General features: G+C 44.1%; 1 protein-coding gene across 2 annotated transcripts; it reads right to left on the bottom strand.

Annotated features, from left to right (window-relative positions):
* Positions 1 to 588: 588 nt before the first annotated feature.
* On the bottom strand, positions 589 to 22,610 carry ggcx (gamma-glutamyl carboxylase). 2 transcript variants are annotated; one of them, XM_035392024.1, is made up of 15 exons: positions 22,084 to 22,610; positions 20,221 to 20,391; positions 18,500 to 18,658; positions 18,053 to 18,218; positions 16,967 to 17,045; positions 16,252 to 16,358; positions 15,987 to 16,150; positions 14,279 to 14,634; positions 10,332 to 10,463; positions 9,099 to 9,250; positions 8,746 to 8,915; positions 8,520 to 8,650; positions 6,743 to 6,890; positions 2,318 to 2,522; positions 589 to 1,453 (listed from the first exon to the last, which is right to left on the bottom strand). In XM_035392024.1, exons 1-15 carry the CDS (start codon positions 22,103 to 22,105, stop codon positions 1,300 to 1,302), a joined length of 2,316 nt encoding a protein of 771 aa, XP_035247915.1. In that variant the 5' UTR covers positions 22,106 to 22,610; the 3' UTR covers positions 589 to 1,299. The 2 variants fall into 2 exon arrangements, with proteins under 2 accessions (XP_035247915.1, XP_035247918.1); XM_035392027.1 differs by lacking the exon at positions 22,084 to 22,610 and adding an exon at positions 21,287 to 21,320.
* Between the last annotated feature and the right edge of the window lie 133 nt (positions 22,611 to 22,743).

Below are 22,743 nucleotides of genomic sequence, written 5' to 3'. Positions count from 1 at the left end.
AAGTCTGTCCTTATAAACCCAAAATGCCGCTCCCCAGGAAGGCATTCTTATGCCAAACAGCCGTGATTGAGGTCAGTGGAGTAAGACCCATAGTTACCGGCACTGTATCTGCGTGGACCCTTCTGGTTTTGGGAAGATGGAAATGCTGTCCCTTCCCATGATGAATTAATCAGGCTCTCAGCACCCTGGTGGTGACATCTCCACTGCTCTGTCTCCAGCCCTCCTTCATAATTTACAGTGATCTCCTTTATAATTTAAGGTGATTGTATTGGGTGACCATCTAAGAACACCACGCAATGAAGAAGCCATAACTGCCCCAGAGACAAGGCCGGCTGGGAACGCTGGGAAGCAGGAGGACTGCGGCCCAGCGGATTCCCTGGATTTGTGTCCAAAGCCCATGAGAATGCAAAGGCCTGGTCGCCAAGCAGAGGGACCTGCGCTGCTCACATGTCCTGCCCCTAACACTAAAGCGAGGCGCAGTACCATGCCCTCCACTGGGTGGCAGTGTTTGAAGACCACCAGTTATTTTATAAGCGGTTATAAACATAAATGCTGTGATGACAAGGGATAAATGATTCTGATACGTGCTATTTCCATAAAACGTACATTTATTTTGTGTCAAACCAGACTAAATTACACAATATTAGTGTTTTCTTTCTTAGTAAAAGTATACATGAGTACAATTCATGTGCAGGGGGAATCAGTGTAATCACAGCAATGTCAGCCACAGCCATTGAATGTTAGCTTAATGCGACATAATGCACTTCATAGTATACACGTAGAAAAACTGCTCTTGAAACGACTTCAAAATAATTACAAAACCTGTTTCAAAATATTTATACTGACGGTCGTGAAATCATCATCGGAACTCAAATGTAAATAAAAATCCAAAATGTTTTTTTTTTTTTTTTTTTTTTTTTAAAGGAATTTTTTTTCCATCAAAGCCCTGAAATTCTCTGGAATGTGCGGGAGATATTCGCGGATTAGGAGGAGCCTGATGAATCTGTAGCAGTAGCAGCAGCAGACCTGGGTCAAATACGTATTTGTTTTGGATTCAAATACTTTTCTACACTTTGCTGATCTTGTCTGGTGTATTGGAACAAATGAAATACTCTCAAAAAGTGCAAACCCCACCTTTTGGTCACATTGGCAGGCTCAATTACACCAGGCAAGATCAACAGAGCACAGAATTGGAATCCGAAACACACACGTATTTGACCCAGGTCTGAGTAGCAGTAACAGCTGGCCAGACGCGTTGCACGCTGCGGGTTCTTCCCGCAGTTCCTCCCGCGGCTCGCCTCACAGCTCCAGGTGGCCGGCCTCCTCCTTCAGCGGCTCGTCCGGGGCGACCTCGGGCTCCTTCAGGTTCGCGTACGCCACCTCCTGGGAGAGCTGCTCCAGCGGAGGCAGCCCCACCATCAGGTTACGCATGGCAATGGCTGTCATGAGGAACCTGCGTGTGGCATGGGAGAGAGAGGGGGGGTTAGGGCTGCGTGGGGGGGGGGGCTGCACAGAGCACAGGAGAGGGGGGGGGGGGGGTCAGGGCTGCACAGAGGGGGGGGGGTTCAGGACTGCACAGAGAGGGGGGGGGGGGTTCAGGACTGCACAGAGAGGGGGGGGGGGGGGGGGTCAGGACTGCGCTGAGTGGACTGGGCGTTTCAGATCCACACTGCTGTGAGTACTGCAGGGTCAGGCAGGAAAGTGTGAGGAAAAGCCCTGACGCATGAATCTGTGGGACCAGAGCAGGAGCTCTCAGGAAGAGCAGGCACGCACACACACACACACACACACACACACACACTCACAGACACACACACAGAATCATAGTACACACACACACACACACACACACACACACACAATCATAGTACACACACACACACACACACACACACAGAATCATAGTACACACACACACACACAGACGTACACCCATACACACACACAGAATCATAGTACACACACACACACACACACACAGAATCGCAGCACACACACACGCAGTACACACACACACACACACACACTCACATCACACACACACACAGACAGACTCACAGTATATACACACACACATATACCCACACACAGTGCACAGACACACACACACAGAATCACAGCACATACTCATACACAGTACACACACGCACACATACACACACAGAATCACAGTACACACACACACACATATACCCACACACAGTGTGCAGACACACACACACACACATATACCCACACACAGTGCGCAGACACACACACACACATATACCCACACACAGTGCGCAGACACACACACACACACGTGCGCAGTACTCACCCGCGTCGGAGCATGTAATACTTCTTGAGGGAGAAGCGCTGCAGCTTCTGGACCAGGGAGGCCTCGCGGTGCTTCTTCACGTCCTGCATGCGCTGCTGCCGGCGCAGGAAGAGGCGCAGCACCGGGTCCGTCACGTTCACCCCCGGGTCCTTCCCCTCGGCCACGCTCACCAGCGGCTGCAGCTCCGGGGGGACGGGCTCCGTCTCTGAGAGAGAGCGCGCGTGAAAAACGGGACCGCGTCACACACACACACCAGACACGGGGTAACACCTCGCGGGATAAGAAAACCGAACCATCACAAAATCACATCACTTTATTCAGGAGCGTGGCAGAGTATAAAAGAAAAAATACAACGGGTCATTCAGCACAATCCTTAAAAAGTCACAGCTACTTTTACCACTCCCTGTAAGACTAGGTCTGTGTCTCGGCCTCGGCTCGGAAGTTTCCGGAAAGATGTAAACGGAGGCTAGAACTAGAACTGCACCACACACACCAGACACGGTAACACCTCGCGGGATAAGAAAACCAAACCATCACAAAATCACATCACTTGATTCAGAAGTGGTACTGTGTAGTATTTCCAAAAACAAAACGGGTCATTCGACATGATCCTTAAAAAGTCACAGCTACTTTTACCACTCCCTGTAAGACTAGGTCTGGCCTTGGCTTGGAAGTTTCCAGAAAGACGTAAACGTTGTTTTGAGAAAATGCCCTTGGAGGCCAGAACCGGAGCTAATCCACTCCGCTTTCCTCCACTAACACCACTAACAGGTATCCCCCCGGGGCCACCTGTGTTACTGTCGGCTAATCCTCAACTTTAGTTTTCTCGCCATTCTGTTCCCGAGCTTGTTTTTTTTGGGTCCGTGCCAGAGGACCTCGCTGCTGCGTCACCAGAGTTTTCATCTGCATATTTAATGACGTCTCAATTAAATCTCGTGTCAGAAACGTCCCCGCGGAGCCATCGCTCAAACGGAGGAATGTGCTGAAGCTGTGCTGAACGCATTAGCGGATGAAACTGATGAACAGCGGACCGACCGCGGGAACATAAATTGAAATAAATTTCTGCTACCGGTCTACTATTGTTTTATAACTCCTGTTATTACCCTGCGGTTGCCAAAGAGCTTTTGCTGGAGATGAAATAACCTGGCAGGAATTTTAGTGACATTATGGTCATACATGTTTTTATAATGTGTATTATGGTCATACATGTTTTTATGGTCATACATGTTTTTATAATGTGTATTATGGTCATACATGTTTTTATGGTCATACATGTTTTTATAATGTGTATTATGGTCATACATGTTTTTATGGTCATACATGTTTTGATAATGTGTATTATGGTCATACATGTTTTTATGGTCATACATGTTTTTATAATGTGTATTATGGTCATACATGTTTTTATAATGTGTATTACGGTCATATGGTTTTATGTGTATTATGGTCATACATGTTTTTATAATGTGTATTATGGTCATACATGTTTTTGTAATATGTAGCATGGTCACGTGTTTTTATAATGTGTTCTATGGTCATACATGTTTTTATAATGTGTATTATGGCCATAGATGTTTTTATAATGTGTACTATGGTCATACATGTTTTTATAATGTGTATTATCGTCATACATGTTTTTATAATGTGTATTATGGTCATCCTTGTTTGCCTGAGTCTTCCTCAAAGCAGTCATACGATGTGAAGCACATTACGGGAAACAGTGCTGAAAAGACAAATGGGCGTGTAACGCAGGGTTTGCAGGTTCGATTCCAAGCTAGCTGCCATTGTACTGTCAGATATCTAGTTTTTATATCAAAGCCTTTGAGAGAGAGCAAGAGACAACATAATTTGATATATGGATCATGTTCACGGTCTATACAACACTACATTGTTATTAAGAGGTCTGCTCTGTTTGACCTGACTCTAGGAATGCTGCCAGTTTGCCTACACAGGCACCAAAGTGAATGTCCTTATGAAATCAAAAACCACGCTGAGGTCCTTATCTGTGCACACAAATCTCGGGTGTCATGGCAACTGGAGAATGTAACTACCTCCGAAGAGACACCAGAACACAAAGCTATTTATGAGGTCAGGGGGCCAGCGTGGCCACAGAATACCTTAAGGGTCATGGTTTTTAATTTTAAGTTTGAATGCCAATCTATGACATTCAACTGAATTCATCAACTGAAAGTCATATTGTCTCTGTAGATTACTGGATGTTGAGTCCTGCAAAGTTTAGAATTAAACTTTTGAGAGTCAGTTTCAGTTTCAAGCGGAGTTCAGTGTGGTATGACTATCCTTGTCACATAGACGTAACATTTTGACCAAAAAAGCGGAGATAACACTACTGGCTGGACTTTTATTGCCTTCACGATTATCGTTATTATTGAACGATTATTGCCTTCAAACATCACCTCAGTTAAAACCAGAAATACATTTCCATCTTGTAGAAGTGCTCAATAGCTGAGCCGAATTGCCTCCTAACATATTCATATTGGGTCTCATAAGGAAGGGATTAAAACTATGAATCTTTTGATAATGTTGTCATGGTGCTTTGCCCTGCTTCCAACAACCTAAGGTCACTTTAATTAATAAGTTAATTAGTCAGCTTTTAGATAAGCCAGTCCGTGTCTGTTTCCCCATTACACATCTTAACCTGGCATCACCCAGTCAATCCAAGCATGATCATTCCCATCATCATTCATTAAGCATGCATGGGCCAGGAGAAGAGGGGGTGTCCCTCCCCCTCTTTCAGCAACACAAAATGTGAGCCAGTCTTTACTCTCTTAGGGTTAGTATTAGTCTTGCATATGGGTTTTGTGTTTGGGGTTGGGTTGGGGTACACGTTGTTGTACGTTGCTCTGGATAAGAGCGTCTGCCAAATGCCTGTAATGTAATGGGTTCGGTCTTACGTGAGGTCCTACATTCTTCATCTTACAGCTCCTCTGGTATTTTACACCTCATCCCTGGCCTTTTCGGAATATTTTAGAATATTTTTTAATCTGTTGTTTTTTTTATTTTGGTCTTGGTGCAATTTGGGATTATCTCGGGACAGACAAATTGTGGTTTGGCACCTTCTTTCATTTCTTTTGTGACTAACTTCTGAACCGTCTTTAGATTAGACGTTGAATACTTGTTCAAATTTAATAAATCTCTTCATCTTAATCTGGTTGTGAGTTGTACATTTTGACAAAGGTTGATCCAACAGGCTACTCCACCTATACATGGAATTGCAGGTTTAACTGTTAATTGACATATTTGATAATAATTAATAGATTAAATCAAATAAATCTATTTTACATGTCGGACAAGTGAAGAGTTAACTGCAGATGCCAGTTGTGCTCTTTATTCAGAAAGCCGAACATTGAGCGTGGGTGTTGTCAGCAGTTAAAACTGCTGGATTGGGAAATTGCCATGTTAAACAGATTCTCACTTTCCTGACGGTACTCTTGGGCAAGGTACTTAACCAGAGCTGCTGCTTCAGGAAATATCCAGTGGTATTAATGGACTGTATGTAAGGAGGATACGCAGAGCAAGCCGCTCTAGATAAGGGTGTCTGATAAATCCCTAAAATGCAACGTAATGTAATGTAGCATAACATAATGTAACGTAATGTAATGTAATGTAACGTAACATAAAGCAAAATGTTATATAATGGAGCTGCAAACAGCCTTACCTACTCTTTACCCCGAAGACACAGTCTAACCCTAACAGTGACTCTAACTCTACACCTACTCTTTACCCTGAAGACACAGTCTAACCCTAACCCTTACTCCAGCTCTACACCTACTCTTTACCCTGAAGACACAGTCTAACCCTAACCCTTACTCCAGCTCTGCACCTGCTCTTTACCCTGAAGACACAGATTTATGCAAAGCATGTAAAGAACTGTATGAAACCTGAAGACAGAATGTGTCTCCATTCACTGGCCTCTGACTGTGAGCCTGCCATCCCCCTACGTCCAGCGGGAGACACTAATGTGTGTGCTCCATTAAGACCTCATGGGCTTGTCTCCTGTGTATGAGTCTGTCTGTGAGTACTGACAGATTTCAGCTTGTCTCAGGTGAGTATGTCTGTGACTGTCTCAGGTAAGCGTGTCCGTGAATGTGTCAGGTGAGTGTGTCTGTGACTGTCTCAGGTGAGTATGTCCGTGAATGTGTCAGGTGAGTGTGTCTGTGACTGTCTCAGGTGAGTATGTCCGTGAATGTGTCAGGTGAGTGTGTCTGTGACTGTCTCAGGTAAGCGTGTCCGTGAATGTGTCAGGTGAGTGTGTCTGTGACTGTCTCAGGTAAGCGTGTCTGTGAATGTGTCAGGTGAGTGTGCCTGTGACTGTCTCAGGTACGCGTGTCTGCGAATGTGTCAGGTGAGTGTGTCTGTGAATGACGCAGGTGAGTGTGGTGAGGGTGGCGGTTTGTGAGAACTGACCGGTGCCGTTCCTGATTCGCTCCTGCAGCTCAAACAGTTTAGTGAAGTTCTTCTGCAGCGCCACTTCTGTGGTGTTGACATAGATGTACATGTAGCAGGATGGCTGGTCCGATACTGTGTACACTTTATGGTACGCTCCAGCAGGTAGCTGTACACACACACACACACACACACACACACACAGGTACAAAAACAGTTAGCACACAATCACCCACTAAACAGACATACGAAGACAAAAAGCTGACAATGTGTTTTCTGCTTTTAGTTTTCAGGATGAAGCAGATTTTATAAATCAGAAACTCTCCATTAATCTGTGAGTTACCAGGAAAGATGAGGCTTGATGCATCTACTTTAAGGACACAAACACAGGCACAGGCGCAGGGTGCTGACAGACACGTCCAAATTAAATATGACGACTCAAGTTCCCTCTAAATTGTCCGCATCGTTCATCTGTGTTTCCTGGGACAGTGCAAACTCTTTTATTCTGTTCCGTTCATTTACCACCACAGACACAAGGGAGTGCTGTATTTCACCACAAAACCCATCCAAACGACTCCAATGGCTCTTTGCCAGTATTACAAAACTCTCCCGCAACCACCCAATCAAAGGCTGGTTCTGTTCGTCCATGACATCTTCAATGATGAAAAAACAACCAAGACAATGATGGTGATATTGTGTCGTAAAACAAGCAAAGTGTTTGTGAAAGGGTTCCCTTGGGGGGAGGGGGGGCTTTCCGTGGGAGTTGTGATACTACATTAGCATGCGCCCATGCGCTTCCCAGAGTACTGTGATTTCTGAGCAATCAGGATTTAGTGTTGAATAAGCACAGGAGGAATATTAATTTTACCTTGATGGTAACAGGAGCAATGTGTATGTGTGTGTGTGTGTGTGTGTGTGTGTGTGTGTGTGTGCGTGTTCGTGTGCGTGTGCATGTGTGTGGGTGTGTGTGTGTGGGTCTGTGTGTGTGTGTGCGTGTGGGCCTGTGTGTGTGTGTGTGTGTGTGTGTGGGACTGTGGGACTGTGTGTGTGTGTGTGTGTGTGTGTGTGTGTGTGTGTGTACGGCACTCCAACAATCAGCAGACCTGTACTGTTTTCTTAATCGCCCCCATTAACCATCTCATTTTCCTGCTGCAGTTTTGAGTTCGGCCAAAGACCAGCTTTTCACATGGCAGATTGTTCAGACCATTAAGACACTACTGCAGCACAGCCATTAGCATTAATAGTGCCTCACACTATAGTGTGTGCACCAATCCGTACCCTTAAACAGCTGAGGCAGCTCCATTACAATCCCAAACAAACAAACACACCCTGCTGCACCACTCATTTTTTCACTCACATCCCTCCAAAATACTAAGATCTGGACCAACAAACTTTGTGCTTTTTGGAAAGTCTAAACACAGCAGAACCTCTCAGATAGAAATGCATAAGGAACATTAGAACATTAGGTCATTAGAACATCAGTAAGTTCTTTTTCTTTGGTTACATCCTGTTAACTTGGGCATCTTGCAAAAAGTTTAATTTTTTTCAAACTTTTGTTCTTTATATTAAATACCGTTGGTTCATCACCCATAAACAAAGGTAAGACAGAGCTCTTTGTCAAATGTTGAAAATATTTAAAGTTCTTAATTAATGGAAAGCCGACTCATTTTGGTTTTTGCTCACCGTTTGCACACGGAAAAACAAAGAGCTGAACTGCCCATGCTATTTACAGACACAACTGCTAAGGCTACGCTACGCTAATGTAATGTAGCACAGGTAGTTCCAGGTAGAACCGTACCTTCATCTGGTCTCCAGGCAACAGGGTGTAGTTGGTCTTCTCCTCCACAATCTCAACGCTCACCTGTCCCTGCAGTACCTGCACACTGGTGTTACCCAGGTCTTTGCTCACATAGTTCTCCAGGTGAAGGCCTAGGCAACACAAATGTGCAAAATGGTGAATTTTTCATTCATCTTGAAAAGTTGTTTTATATATCTGTAATACATACACATTTAGCGGTACAAACCTGGGAAGTCAGCAATGAAGACCACTTCAGTCTGGTTGTCCAGTGAGCCCTCGATCTCCTGAAACTTGGTTCTCCACGGAGAAAGGTCCACCAGCAGGGGCATCAGCCACGGGTTGGGGCGGAAGGGCGACCAGTCGGCAGTCACGATGTCCACACGGGGATCGAAGATCCTGAAGGTGTGAAATCACAAGTATAATTTAAAAAACAAGCCTCCATTAAAACAGACAGAATGGTTATGGTCTTTTGTTTTTTTAAATTTAATTATTCAGAGGATACAAGATACACAGTATTTCCAGATTGACTATCACTATGATGTAATGTCCTTTCGTTCCCGGGCACAGCTGATAGCGCACCTCTGCTGGAAGCGCTCGTTGATGGACACCCAGATGTCAAAGAAGATCTGCGGCTCGCTGATGTTGTAGTGGACCAGATTGCGGCTCAGGCAGGTGGCGTACTGCTTTAGCATGTCTCCATGGTCCTTCCAGCGCCGGCTCTGTGTGAACACCTGCGTGGCACAACAAAGAAAAAACACTGCAGACAATTTACAGCAATATTCACTATTATATACAGCAACATTCACTATTACATACAACAACATTCACTATTATATACAGCAATATCCACTATTATATACAGCAACATTCACTATTATATACAGCAACATTCACTATTATATACAGCAATATTCACTATTGAATACAGCAATATTCACTATTATACACAGCAATATCCATTATTATATACAGCAATATCCACTATTATACACAGCAATATTCACTATTGAATACAGCAATATTCACTATTATATACAGCAATATTCACTATTATATACAGCAATATTCACTATTGAATACAGCAATATTCACTATTATAAACAGAAATATTCACTATTATAAACAGAAATATTCACTATTATCAACAGAAATGTTCACTATTATAAACAGCAATGTTCACTATTATAAACAGTAATATTCACTATTATATATATCTCACACTGCCCTGCTACAGGGTTCTAATGGATATGATCCCACAATGCCCTGCTACAGGGTTCTAATGGATATGATCCCATGTTGCCCTGCTACAGGGTTCTAATGGATATGATCCCATGTTGCCCTGCTACAGGGTTCTAATGGATATGATCCCACAATGCCCTGCTACAGGGTTCTAATGGATATGATCCCATGTTGCCCTGCTACAGGGTTCTAATGGATATGATCCCACAATGCCCTGCTACAGGGTTCTAATGGATATGATCCCACAATGCCCTGCTACAGGGTTCTAATGGATATGATCCCACACTGCCCAGCTACATGGTTCTAAAATGGATATGATCCCACACTTCCCAGCTACATGGTTCTAATGGATATGATCCCACAATGCCCTGCTACAGGGTTTTAATGGATATGATCCCACAATGCCCTGCTACAGGGTTCTAATGGATATGATCCCACAATGCCCTGCTACAGGGTTCTAATGGATATGATCCCACAATGCCCTGCTACAGGGTTCTAATGGATATGATCCCACACTGCCCAGCTACAGGGTTCATTACTGTCTTCCTCAGACTCACTCTTCTTGTGACTCACCCCGGGGTTGAGATATCCAGTATCCCCGGTCTTTCCATCTCTGTAGGTGATCTTAACGTGCTGGTGCGTGCGGGAGTGAACCATCATATCCCAGGAGTACCCGTACAGGCCGTTGGTCCAGTTGTTGTAGCCCTGTGACAGACAGACAGACAGACAGGAGAGGGCTTTGCTGAACACTTGATTAAATCCATGAACTGTGCTTTAGTTCAAATATATATGATAACAAGCTAATATTTAAAAACCATTTGTATTATTATTATTATTAGCAGTTGTATCAGTATCACTACTACTACTATTAATAATAAATGTATAGCCTCATAATGCCCTCATAATGGCTTCATTGTCTTTCATTGGCACAACACTGGTCCTCATGTTGATTAATGCAAAAAAAAGTCTCCAAAGGCAATCAGAAGCTTAGAATCAATACCAGACACAGAAAGCTCTCTTATACAGTAACTAAGGGAGCAAATTGACACACATGACTAATCAGAAACACCTGCGGAGCAATTTGTCCCAAACATTATGGTGCCCTGAAACAGGGGGTGGGGGCTATGCATAAAAAGCACGGTCATTGCCACACCGTGAAACCAAAATGCATAAAAACACCCTTTAATGAAAGCTGAGAATCTGAACCTTAACCACACGTGAATGGTTTGATTACCAATGTAAAATAGTGGAGTAAAGAGCGGTGGAGTACGGACACTGTATAAAATGCACATTAAAACATTTCACACATAGTTTATACTGTATCATCGCATCTTGCATATTAGTGCATCCAGTTATGTTGTTGGATTAGTACTGACTGCACTAGATAAACACTCTGCTTTCTTGACTCTTGCTAGCTGACTGACCTTGGGCTACCCAAATGTGTATTGTTTGATTACAGAGCCAAATCAATAAAAAAAATGTGTCTTTGTCCCAAACATTAAGGAGGGCACAGTTTACACAAACTTACACAGTTAATACTGTTAATGCCTCAGACTCTCCGTTTTTCTAGGTGAGGAATGACTGTTGGGTTTTTTCTTAACGGCGCGTTAATGTGAAGGCTGTAACAGCCCATGAAACATTTTATTACGCTGCCCCATTACAGCACCACAGGAGTGCCAATAACAGTGTTCTAATGCCACCGTGACTTTCCCAGGAAAGAGGATTCCTGTGGCCTCGGGCACTCCGAAGGAGCACAGACTACTAAACACAACACAACAAAGAGAACTTTCCGGAAGAACAGCTCCTCTCCCAGGTTTCTCATTATCAGGTTTTTTCTTTTTTGGGGGAGGGGGGGGGTGGGGGGGGGCATTCAGGACAGGGTCTGACTAAGCACAGCAGCAACCAGAGATAAAGGTAAGGTCATGTAGGACAAATCCAACAAGTGCTGTTCTCTCTGGAGATGGATACCCAGACAGGGAAAATGCCCTTGTATAGCAAAGCAGCAGCCCTAAATATTAAATTTAGACTAACCTTTAGAGAAAAACAATACTGTGACGCACAAAGTGGACACTTCTTTGCATCTGAAAGCCCTTCAAAAACTGACTCAACCCAGAAGAGGGATAAAGACGACGCCTAATAGGACTATCTAACAGGCAGGGTTCCCATTCAAACGGGATTTATGTACCATACTGTGAAGCGACAGTTCGCAACATTGCAGCTTTCGGTCGCTGACCTTCAAAAAGCTTCATGAAGCAACATTAATGCTCAATTCCCAATTGTTTGTTTGGTACGGCTTTTTATCAACTGGATGTGATGTACCCAAAATGCTTTAGTCCGCGATAAGACTAGTCTTGGGAGTAGGATCAGTCATACCAAACACTGCTTCCCTTGCTCAGGGGATGCAGGCAGGATATGACTCGATGTTTTGTTTGGGAATTAATTCTATTTACAATGCTGCTGGGAGTACAGTATTTCTTTACTCTACATAACACTATGAGCCAAAATGGCGGATCACTTCAACGTTACAGTTATGGATATGCAGGGTATGTACAGCAGTGACTTCCATGTACAACGCAATGTCACCACTATGCAGACTTGGATTTGGATCAGGGAACTGAAGAATTGGACAGGGAGGCTTTCAGTGAGCATTATAAAACAGTAAAAAGAGGAGCTTATTTTAAATTCTCTCTGACTTGCCCAAGTGCAACCCAGTGATTCAAGGACAAAATTTAGTAAACTACTGTCTGTACATTTAAACCCACAGAAATACACCCAAATGAAACCTCCATTGCCTGTTAATTAAAGTTTCTGAATAAATCAATCAGTGACATCACAAAGCAAATTTCAGCAAACTACGAACCTATAAAATCATCAGGAAGCTGAAATGGTTAACAAACAGAAAACTAGCCTGATCAACATTAATATTCCTCTCAAATGTTCTTATTTTAATCTTACACCCCTGGTTTTATCATCTCTGAGAAGGCCATTTGACGGCCAGGGTTTGTGTCACACTGCAGTGCTTTCCATACAAGAGTCACAATTATCAAATGAATAATGACATCACTGTGCGTCCCAATTCAGCAGGGTCATTTCACGTCCCATCTGAACTCCACCTGCATGGAAAATGTTTTTAAAGAACGAGGGAGAGTTTCGGCACTGCTGCATTTTCACTCCTAACTTACACTCCGCTTGTGTTCAGCTGATTTTTTTAAAACCCTGAAGCCAGGAATGCGTACAGAAATTTTTCTGAGATGCCACTATTTCGTTATCTCCTATATGAAGTACAAATATTACTCTTTCTTACCACAATTTCTTACCATGATACAGTGCTCATGTCTTTTGATGGACACACATTTAGCAAAAAACAAAACTGCAAAACTACAGAACCACAAACCAAGATCTGTAATTACGATGCTTCTCTCTCCTCAGAATTTAGCAAATTATTTTTAACGTACTTCGCAGGAATGCCTGGAGACGCACATCTCCAATTTCTGCAGAATCTATCTGGGTTCCCCCAGTCCCAAAGCGCACCCTTAGTCTCCGTGCAGATTACTTGGCAAAAAATATTTTCATATGTGGCATCATGCCAAGCGCTAGAAAAATTTACATATTTTAGCACAGGGGAATGAATGGTGATTCAGAATAAATCTTCTGTATACATCTGGCTCCACCCCATGGCCAGTTGCGGCAACTGCATGCTGCCCTGGATTCAGGAGCCGCAAGCTATTGCCGTTTTTTATTTTCTCTGCCAATAAAACCAGCATCAGCTCCTCGTTTCAGCGTGAGCACCAGAAGAGCAAAGCGAGGAGGGAAAGCTATCGTTTAAGAGACTGTGGACTTCTCTAGCTACAGAGATCTGTCACTCTGCGGACTACCCGTGTGATTATTCAACCATGCAGTGGGTAACCGGAGGTGAAAGGAAGGTCCTAAAATGGAGCTAAAGTTTCATTTACTTTTTCCTCACGTCTTTCCTGAGTCAATTTAAGTCTTTATAGTGTTCCACTCAAGCAATACTTAAAGCTATGCCTCATCCTTGGTCCTGCCAAAAGTCAAGTGGAGTTCTCTTCCTCAACCCAGGTCAGTACGGAACATATTAATACAGTATTAATTCCCCATACTCGCTGTGTGTTATCTGTGACCATATTAATTCCCCATACTCGCTGTATGTTATCTGTGACCATATTAATTCCCCATACTCGCTCTATTGTGGCAAAAGACAGGGCTACACCCTCATTGTCCATGTAGCTTGCAACAGCCAATGAGCCACTGGCTAAGTATCACTGCAATGTCTGCATTTTAAATTAATTCGTTTAATTAGATCATGCAAACAGTTTTGCGGCAAACTTGTCTGCTTTTCAAAGCGCAGCTGCTGACGCTGGAAAGGCAACTGTTCCCAATACACCTGAACTGTAAGGACAGTGTTCAAACACCGCTCCACATGTCACTGCCCCACCCCCCCCCCCCCCATACCCCCCAAACCCCCTATACCATCACTGCTATCCTGAGTGCAACACCCATACCTGTGTGATGAAGTGTGAATAGGGCAGGAAGAGCTGCTCTGACAGGTACAGCAGGGTGAACAGGGTCCCCAGCTTGTGCCTGCGTCCCGGTTTGAGCGGCCTAGAGGCCGAGGGGGGCCGCTGCCCGTCCGCGGCGTCGCTGGGCGGGGTTGCCGTGGCAGCAGCGCTGGGCGGGGTTCCCGCGGCGACACTGGGCGGGGTTTCCGCGTACACGCAGGAGGCACTGGACTGAGGCGCCGGTTCGGTGGGGGGCAGTACCGCCCTAAGGGCCGCCGGGAAGCCGCCGAAAAAGCGTCTCGGCCAATCAGGATAGCAGAAAATGGGACTGGTGGCCAGCATGGTGTAGGAAAACATTCCTGTAAATACAGACACGGAGAGCCTCATTACCAGTCAAGGCATCTCCATAAGTAGGCTAAACTGACATAATTCAACACTTTATTTTAATAGGAAAATCTGCACTAGAAATTCCCACAACTCACCATTTTATTTGGAAAGGAAAATATGCATTAGAAATTCATCACTTTAATTTAAGAGGAAAACCTGCATTAAAAATTCACACAATTCACCACTTTATTTTAATATAAGATCACGTGCCAACATACAAACCATCTTATTACTCCCACTGGATTATGAGGGAGTATACTATACATTTTCTCTCTTCCTGGAGGGGAGGGGCATTTCTTGGGGTGGAGTGGGAGGGGTTACAGCCCTATTCCTGACCAGACCATATTTGGGCAAACTAAGGGAATTGTGTACCGTAGAAGGCATGCTCAGGCTCGTACCTGAAGGAAGACCGAAGGGACATACGGGGAGAATCTGCAAACATACATCAGTATTCTCTTTGCGTTCCTTTTCTTTGTCTTAGTCTGTTGGACTGTATGTCTTTCCTTTTCCAAATAGCATATGGTTCTTTAATTGTCTTGTAATTTAAATGTTTATCCTAATATCATCGAAACTGCCTATACTTGGTTATAGATGACTGTCATATTGTGCCTTAATACACCGCTTACATTTTTCAGAACATCTAAGGTTCGTGGTTTGCTTAAACAGCAACTGGGTGTGCATGTCTGTGAGAACCAATCTCATTCACAATTGAGGAGTAACACCATTAACAGGTTAATCACTGGGCATCTTGATAGTTTCACTAGCCAGACATGCAGCTGCTCCAGGGGAAGTTGTTCATTTCAGTGTCCAGATGGATCCTAGTGGTATTTCATAAAATAATAGAGGGGTTATGAATGATATTTAGAAAGCCTCACTAACCACATGAAGTAACCTTAATTAGGGCTCCCGGGGCTAGATGCTAGTTTTGGACATACATTTTCTCTCAGGTTAAGTTTGCTTCTCCATGGCACAGATACATGAATTGCAAGATTCCCGAATGTGTAGTACATTCACCTCCAAGGACAGGCATTAATGTCACAGAACACCTAGATGAGCGCCTGGGAGCAACAGATCTCTCTCTCCGAGGTGCAGGGTCTTGACGCCCATCATTTTCTATAAGCACACCCCAGTCAATACGCGTACGAGCACAACCCTATCCGCACATAAATATCCAGGTTACAGATTGTGAAATGAATGGAGTCAGATATACTTGTTTTCCTCCGTGCGACAAAATCCAAATCCTAACGGCCACATGGCAGCGATGATTCCCCTTATACTTGATATACCGTGCAGGCCTGAACAGAACAATACCCGCCATTCTCACCGATGCTGAAGAGCTGGGAGTTCATGCAGTGGAAGTAGGAGACGAAGACCATGGCGACGGGACGCGTGGCGTCGAAGAAGAGCAGATACCCGGCGGACAGGTCCAGAATGAGGCCTCCGCCGTGGACCACCAGGAGACTGACCGTCTCCACCGGCAGAATTAGCCTGCAGGGGGGGAAAACAACACCCATACATGAGCACGGTCACCCAGAGCCAAACTCACCACCACCACCGCCAAAAAAACCCGGCATCACAGACTGGCTCACTTGAAAGGGTCGAACAGCCAGTGGTGGGCCAGGTAGGACATGGAGTATCCGCCCACCCAATCGGAGTCCAGCTTCTTAATGCCAGCGATGAAATACACAATAAAGATCTGCAAAACAAAACACACAGAGACACTATCAGGGATGCCTTCCCGTCTCATAAACACTGTTCATTTTGAGCCTTTTATTTATCCTTCATTTTACCTGGAAAGTCCCACCAAGGGTATCTGGACCAACAGGCAATGCACAAAACATAAGTATAAACCCACAAGACGACAGATACAATGTAAAGACAAAACACAGACTTAAGATCATGGCATGGAACATGCACAGATCTCAGCTACTCTGTTTTGAACCAAATTTTTTTATTCCCCTAAAGAGGACGATCAATTATTCATTGTTTTTGCGGCTTGTTCTAAGACCAGGTGCATCCCATATCTTTGCACCTCCCCCAACATCAATCAAAACCTTCCGATCCAGTGAAACCGGTGCTAAACTTTGCATTTCATACATGTAGCAAAGTGTTTCGATAGATAAAATGAGGACATATTAAGCCTGTATGGAGCACTTCCTGCACGTGTGATCATATCTAGTGCTGCACAATAAAAGCAAAAGCCCATTACTTTAACCTGCAATAAAAGGGGGCTCACCTGAAATTTTTAAGACTCATGCAACACCAAGTACAAAATTACAGATTGAACGCTCCACATGTACTGACCTGAGTTCTGATGATGGTGTAGTTCCAGAGTGGGACATGGGCATTCTTCTTTTTTGCATTCCAAAGTCCATCTACCGACCTGCAGACCGTGACATCACACACATCTGAGCAGTGTATTAGGAAAAGCTTCAAGGCGGTCAATTAACTTAAAATTCATCATGTCTGCCAGATTGGTGCTAGCATTCATGTAGCTTAACCCCAACCCTAATCAGTCCCTGCAACCAGTGTGCTAACCCCACTCAATGCTACATTTACGTTTGTTGTTTAAACTTTTTGGAAATCCATTTTCAGGAGGGCTCTGCATTCGATTAGTCCTGTCTGTGGCTTATAGAAAGTATTATTGGGTAAGCTACACACATAGGTAGGGAACAAAAAAGTAAATTCCAAGGTAAAGTCACATAATAGGGTGTTCAGCTGTCATGTTTTTTTCAGTACAGCATACATACTGTGGCACAGAGCCCACCAGTGTCTGAAATTCAGCAGCAGGAATTCAACACCAGCCTTCAAGGAGAAAGTCATATCGACTCAGGCTTAGTAGACGGAAGTGGATATGCTGTCCCAGGCATTTTTCCAAAAAATCCCACTCATTTTTACTTATTTCTTTTTCTATTTTTTCAAATGGTGAGCAGACAGTACGCTCTCGGAATGCACTTTAATGCTTTATTCAGAAAGGGGAGGAAGCAGACCGGGTAGCAGACAGAGATGGGATCACAGAGCAGGAAGTGCCCTGGTAGGGGGAAACAAACCCCCAGCATCACAGGATTTGAATGTGCTGAGAGTCAGTGGCCATACTGACTGCGCACATGGCGCCCCTCGCCAAAAATGAGTATAGAAACCAGATCCCATCATGAGCTTGATTATCGTTATTTCCATAATCACTGCACAAAAGATTTGGGAATTGATGAAAATGAAACCTATGAATGAAACATATGACACATTCAGAGCTCTTATTATCTGTGTGCTAAATCTCAATTGTGCTTTATGTTAAATCTCCAATGTGCACCCCAAATTTCAAGTGAAACACATCATTCCTCAGGCAATTTCTTGAGGATGGGTGGGTGGAAGGGAGTCACGTGACTCACTCACCAGTATCTGTTTGCATCCATTAAGGTGAGCTGGAAGCCAATGAGCCCATAAAGGTAGGAATGGTTGTTCCAGGCAGTCTTGTCCAAGAAGAAGACGTACCAGTAGGTGGAAATGAACATGAGGCAGGAGACGCGGTGAAAACAGCCAATCATGATGCCAACGGCTCCTGTTTGACAGCACAGTGTGATGCTAACTGATGAATGCTAACACAAGCTAGCTGATGAACGCTAACACAAGCTAACTGATGAATGCTAACAAGCTAACTGCATTATGCTAACACAAGCTAACTGATGAATGCTAACACAAGCTAACCAATGAATGCTAACACAAGCTAACCGATGAATGCTAACACAAACTAACCGATGAATGCTAACACAGGCTAACTGATGAAAGCTAAAACAAGCTTACTGATGAACAGCCGCACGCTGGCGGGAAGAGCAACCTCACCCAGGAACATCACCACATAGACCATGTACATCCAGTCCAGCGGCAGCGGCTCCAGGAAGTTGAAAAGTGGAAATCGACACACAGGTGCGCCGTCTAGGTATCTGTAGTCCAGGTGGCTGAGGCCTCGCTCCTGGGTGATGTCCACCGCCATCAGCAGGCCTGAGAAGGGGAAACCAACGGTTTCAGTTTCAAAGCTGTATGCTCCATTCCCCTTGGGTCTTTTGATTGTATGACTTGGATAAGTGCGTTTATATTTAGCTTTTTGGCCTCGATGCCCTCACACTGAACTTGATCTTGGCCTTGCTATTTTATAATTTGACCTTGGAGCCCAAAGAAACTTTGGCTTTGCCAAGACCAGTGACTTTGTCCTAAGAATGAAGAAATTTGAGGCCTGAGACACACAAGCAAAGGAGGACAAGCATAACCACAGAGAGGGGAAGAAAAACCACACAATTACAGCCCTTGGGAATGCAGTCAATAGAAAAGTGCACAGAAATACGCCAACTCACCACGGCCATCAACCCCTCCTTAACTACAATACAATAGCACGGACATTTTAAATGAATGGCAGGCTCTACCAAGCTCACTAGGACTGAATCTGAGCATCAGAAAAGAGCATCCACAGACTACACAGTGATATGCTGAGAAAGCACTACCACAAAAAACTTCCAAAAACAAAAAATTTACATTCAAATAACCAAAAGGCACTGGCCTAAGTGAACAGAAATGCTAAACTAACTATACTCTAAATATAATACCCACATGTATAATAGCTATATGAACTGGGTAAAGGCCTGGAAAGAATCCACCTCTCATTCCCCATTCTGAAAAAAACAAACTCCCTCTTCGTCCGAATTTCAAGAATCTCTTTCCAGAGGGTGAGTGGAGAGATTGGAGTACATGCCATTCAAATCAGCCATGGTTCTATTATACAAATTTAGATGGTGACCATGTAGACTTAGTTATCCCATAAAACTGCACAATACACAGAATAAAAGTTAATGGAATTATTGGATTAAAATACATTACAAGACAAACTAGCCCCAGGTGGGGCACTGCTGTTGCAGCCTTGAGCAAAAGTACTTAACCTGAATCACCTCAGTAAAATACCCAGCTGTACGAATAGACTGTATGTATGGAGAATGTAAGCTATGCAAGTCACTGTGGACCTAAAATTAAGTGAAAAAGATTCCCTAGGTGAGTGGCATAGATACCCCAATACAGGGGTGGCCAACCCTGGTCCTGGGGAGCCGCAGGGTCCGGTTGGTTTTTGTTTTCACTTTAAATACAACAACCACTTAGACCAAAAAAACCAGGTGTGGTCAGTTACAGTAACTGTGTAATAAACTGCTTTAGTTGATTAATTAGGTGCCAAAGTAAAAACAAACCCAGCAGACCCTGCGGTTCTCTATTGACCTGGATTGGCCATCCCTGTCTTATACACTGATAATGGGATACCGACCCAAGATGGCTATGCTTCTCTTTCATCCTGCAACTTCAAATTCTGCAAAAACACACAGCCATGGGGCCATGTGTAACATGTCCTGGAATTAGCATTTATTTTACAAAAGCATACGAGTGCTTTCTTTAATTTACTTACTGTTACCTCCTGTGCCGTTAAATTTCCAAATGCATTCTGAAGATGTTTCTGCATTCAAATGCCCGTTTAGGATCTGTATTATCAACCCCGCCCAACGAGAGATACCATTTGGGCTACTTACCGAACAGGAAGCGGAAGACTCCGAGCGCGGCAGGGTCTGTGGGACGGTTGAGGAGGCGTACCAGCCGCTCCCAGGAAGACAGGTCTCCCGTCTCGAACCCGAAAACGCGCTTCATCCAGCTTCCCGGCGGGACACCAGCCTGGACATCGCCCCCCCCTCTGCCGGATGAGGCTGTAACACAGGAAACGGACCAGGCAGGAGAACATGGATTTCCCTCACAAAGCGGGTTAAACGGTATGCGGGTTCTGAAGAATTTATTTAAGTACAATGGGCTTCATTCACATTAACTTTTCTTAAATTATTCTTACTTTTGTTCTTAAAAATGTTCCTACCAAAAAAGAAAAATGAGATTCATGGCATGTGCAGAGCTTGTTTTTGTGCATGTCACAGGTGTATGAGATAATGAATGCTGGCTGTTTGTAAATTTTTTTGCGCAATCCAAGGAAACAGCCAGGCACTAATACAGATAACAAAAAACTTATGAACACCGAAATGTTCCGAGAAACGTTCTAACACGCAGTTTACGATCAAATGTGATCACACACGTTTCGTGACTGAGGCCCAATGCTTCCCTGACGTCTCTAAAGTGACATTTGCTTTCTTTAAAGTAGCGTTCCTAAGTGCTGATTTAGAGAGTCACTGCACTCTCCCCTCTGGAATTCAGAAGGTCCAAGGTCCAGTGGAACTGATCCCACACGCTACCCCCCAAGTCTGACTTCTCCACAGTGGACTGACCGCTGCCCTTTTGCAGTTAATTTATCTGCCCCTCCACCACACTCTTCAGTGCCCATCTTTCTGCTTCTGATCAGCGCTCAGCAGGTCAGTGAGGAGCGCTTCTGTCACTTCAGTTTTGCTCTCTTTTCAGCTTTTCAAATAAAAATCTCAGACTAAGCAGAACAGGGCACTGATGCGAACGATGGCCACAGAAAACACAGCTAAGCACAAGAAAGCACAACTACAGCAAAACCACCTGACATGCAAGCCAAGAAGACTAACATTTCAAAACACTATGAGACAGAACTGAAATATTTAGCCTAACGAAAAAGCAAACCGTGGTTACCGTTACCTCTGATGATGCTGTACCTACACTGTTTACTTTTATCTTTCTTATCATGTTTACCAATGACAGAGTTGGGTCAGCTCAATTAACCCTCTCCTGCCTGCTCTCTGCTTTCATAATGCAATACATTGCGCATACTATCCTGCCACATGCTTACACCTCTATAATACAGACCTGCTATAGCCAAAGTACAATGCCCTCCAAAAGCTGATCGTTGGTAGTTTTGTCCCACATTCATCTTTTGATCTCGAATCCAAAAGCCTTAAGTACATAGCAAAAATAACAAATTACACTCTACAGTTACCATCATCTTGGAGGGCACTGTAACTAGCAGTTTCCCAAACTCTGGGTTGTAAGTAGGGCGAATATATACCATGCCTTACAGTTTAATATACACTCTCCACAGTCACTGACAGCCGCCGAATTAGACACGACTAACATTTCGGTAGATTCCGTTTTATTTCTTTCATATCTTGAACTTAAGATTTTTATAAGGGTTGGATCACAGGTAACGTATTTGCTCATTAAATGGGCGCGTGGCTCGTGAGGCTTGGGAATCACTGTCTTGCCATACAGTACTACGCCCAGCAAAACTAACACTTGTGAAGTGATTCAGTAAGTGTATTCACATGCAAAAGATCCGTTGCTTGTGTTCGCTAACAAGTTAGGGGTTGATTATATTATGGGCCCCGTAAATCAGCCATCAATCCAACGTCGGATTCACACATTTCTAGCCAGAAAGCGATGCTTTTGGAGGGAAGACGCAATTACAGCGATACAGACGGCTATGTCATGCAGTTTACCTGTTTTCACGTCTTCTCCCATTTTCTCTATGTCCGGGCTGTCCTGCTGCTACAGGTTCTGCTGTCTTGCAGGACAGCACAAAGCTATCCTGTGCCTTTCCCGTTCCCAACTGCTGTACACGTAGGTAAATAGCTCGCCACGTGTCACATCCAGAGCACAGATCGGGGTGAATATGGGACGGTTTTAATTTGCATTCAGTAAGAATTAATCAGGGGTTGTTTTGCAACGTATAAAAATGCACAAATGCAAGTTACTTTATGAATTTTGTGAATCCGTTGATATAATGGGCGTGAAAAGTATGGTCTTCAGGCGTCAATGTGCCTAATTCAAGCTGCACAGAGCACAAGAAACACACTGCCATCCAGTTTCTGTGACGCTGCCAGCACGCAGTCGGATCTAACAGCATGAAGTTGAATCCATAGACTAGAAAAATAGGTTAAACCTTCTACAGCTGACTAAATACGTAACATAAATCACGACTGCGAACACTTCCGTATTTTAACAAGGGCGGTGTAAACAGTTACGACAGACAATGACGTACTCCTTCGTCACTGCCTGTCGTAACAGCGGAAGGAAACTAGCAATGCAAAGACATGGACAGCGATCACTAAACTAAGAACACCTGCGTTCTCTAAGCATAGACATGTATGTCTTATAGA

Source organism: Anguilla anguilla, chromosome 14, assembly GCF_013347855.1.
Source record: "Anguilla anguilla isolate fAngAng1 chromosome 14, fAngAng1.pri, whole genome shotgun sequence".
Classification (NCBI taxonomy): Eukaryota; Metazoa; Chordata; class Actinopteri; order Anguilliformes; family Anguillidae; genus Anguilla; species Anguilla anguilla.
The sequence above is the reverse complement of the archived record's forward strand: the minus strand, read 5'-3'. Positions and strand labels throughout refer to the sequence as shown.

Coding starts and splice junctions, on each gene's coding strand:
- ggcx (XM_035392024.1), bottom strand. CDS start 22,105: ATGGGAGAAGACGTGAAAACAG. Junction 18,219..18,499: donor CTATGTGGTGATGTTCCTGG/GTGAGGTTGCTC, acceptor GCTGTCAAACAG/GAGCCGTTGGCATCATGATT. Junction 8,916..9,098: donor AACGAGCGCTTCCAGCAGAG/GTGCGCTATCAG, acceptor TCACACCTTCAG/GATCTTCGATCCCCGTGTGG.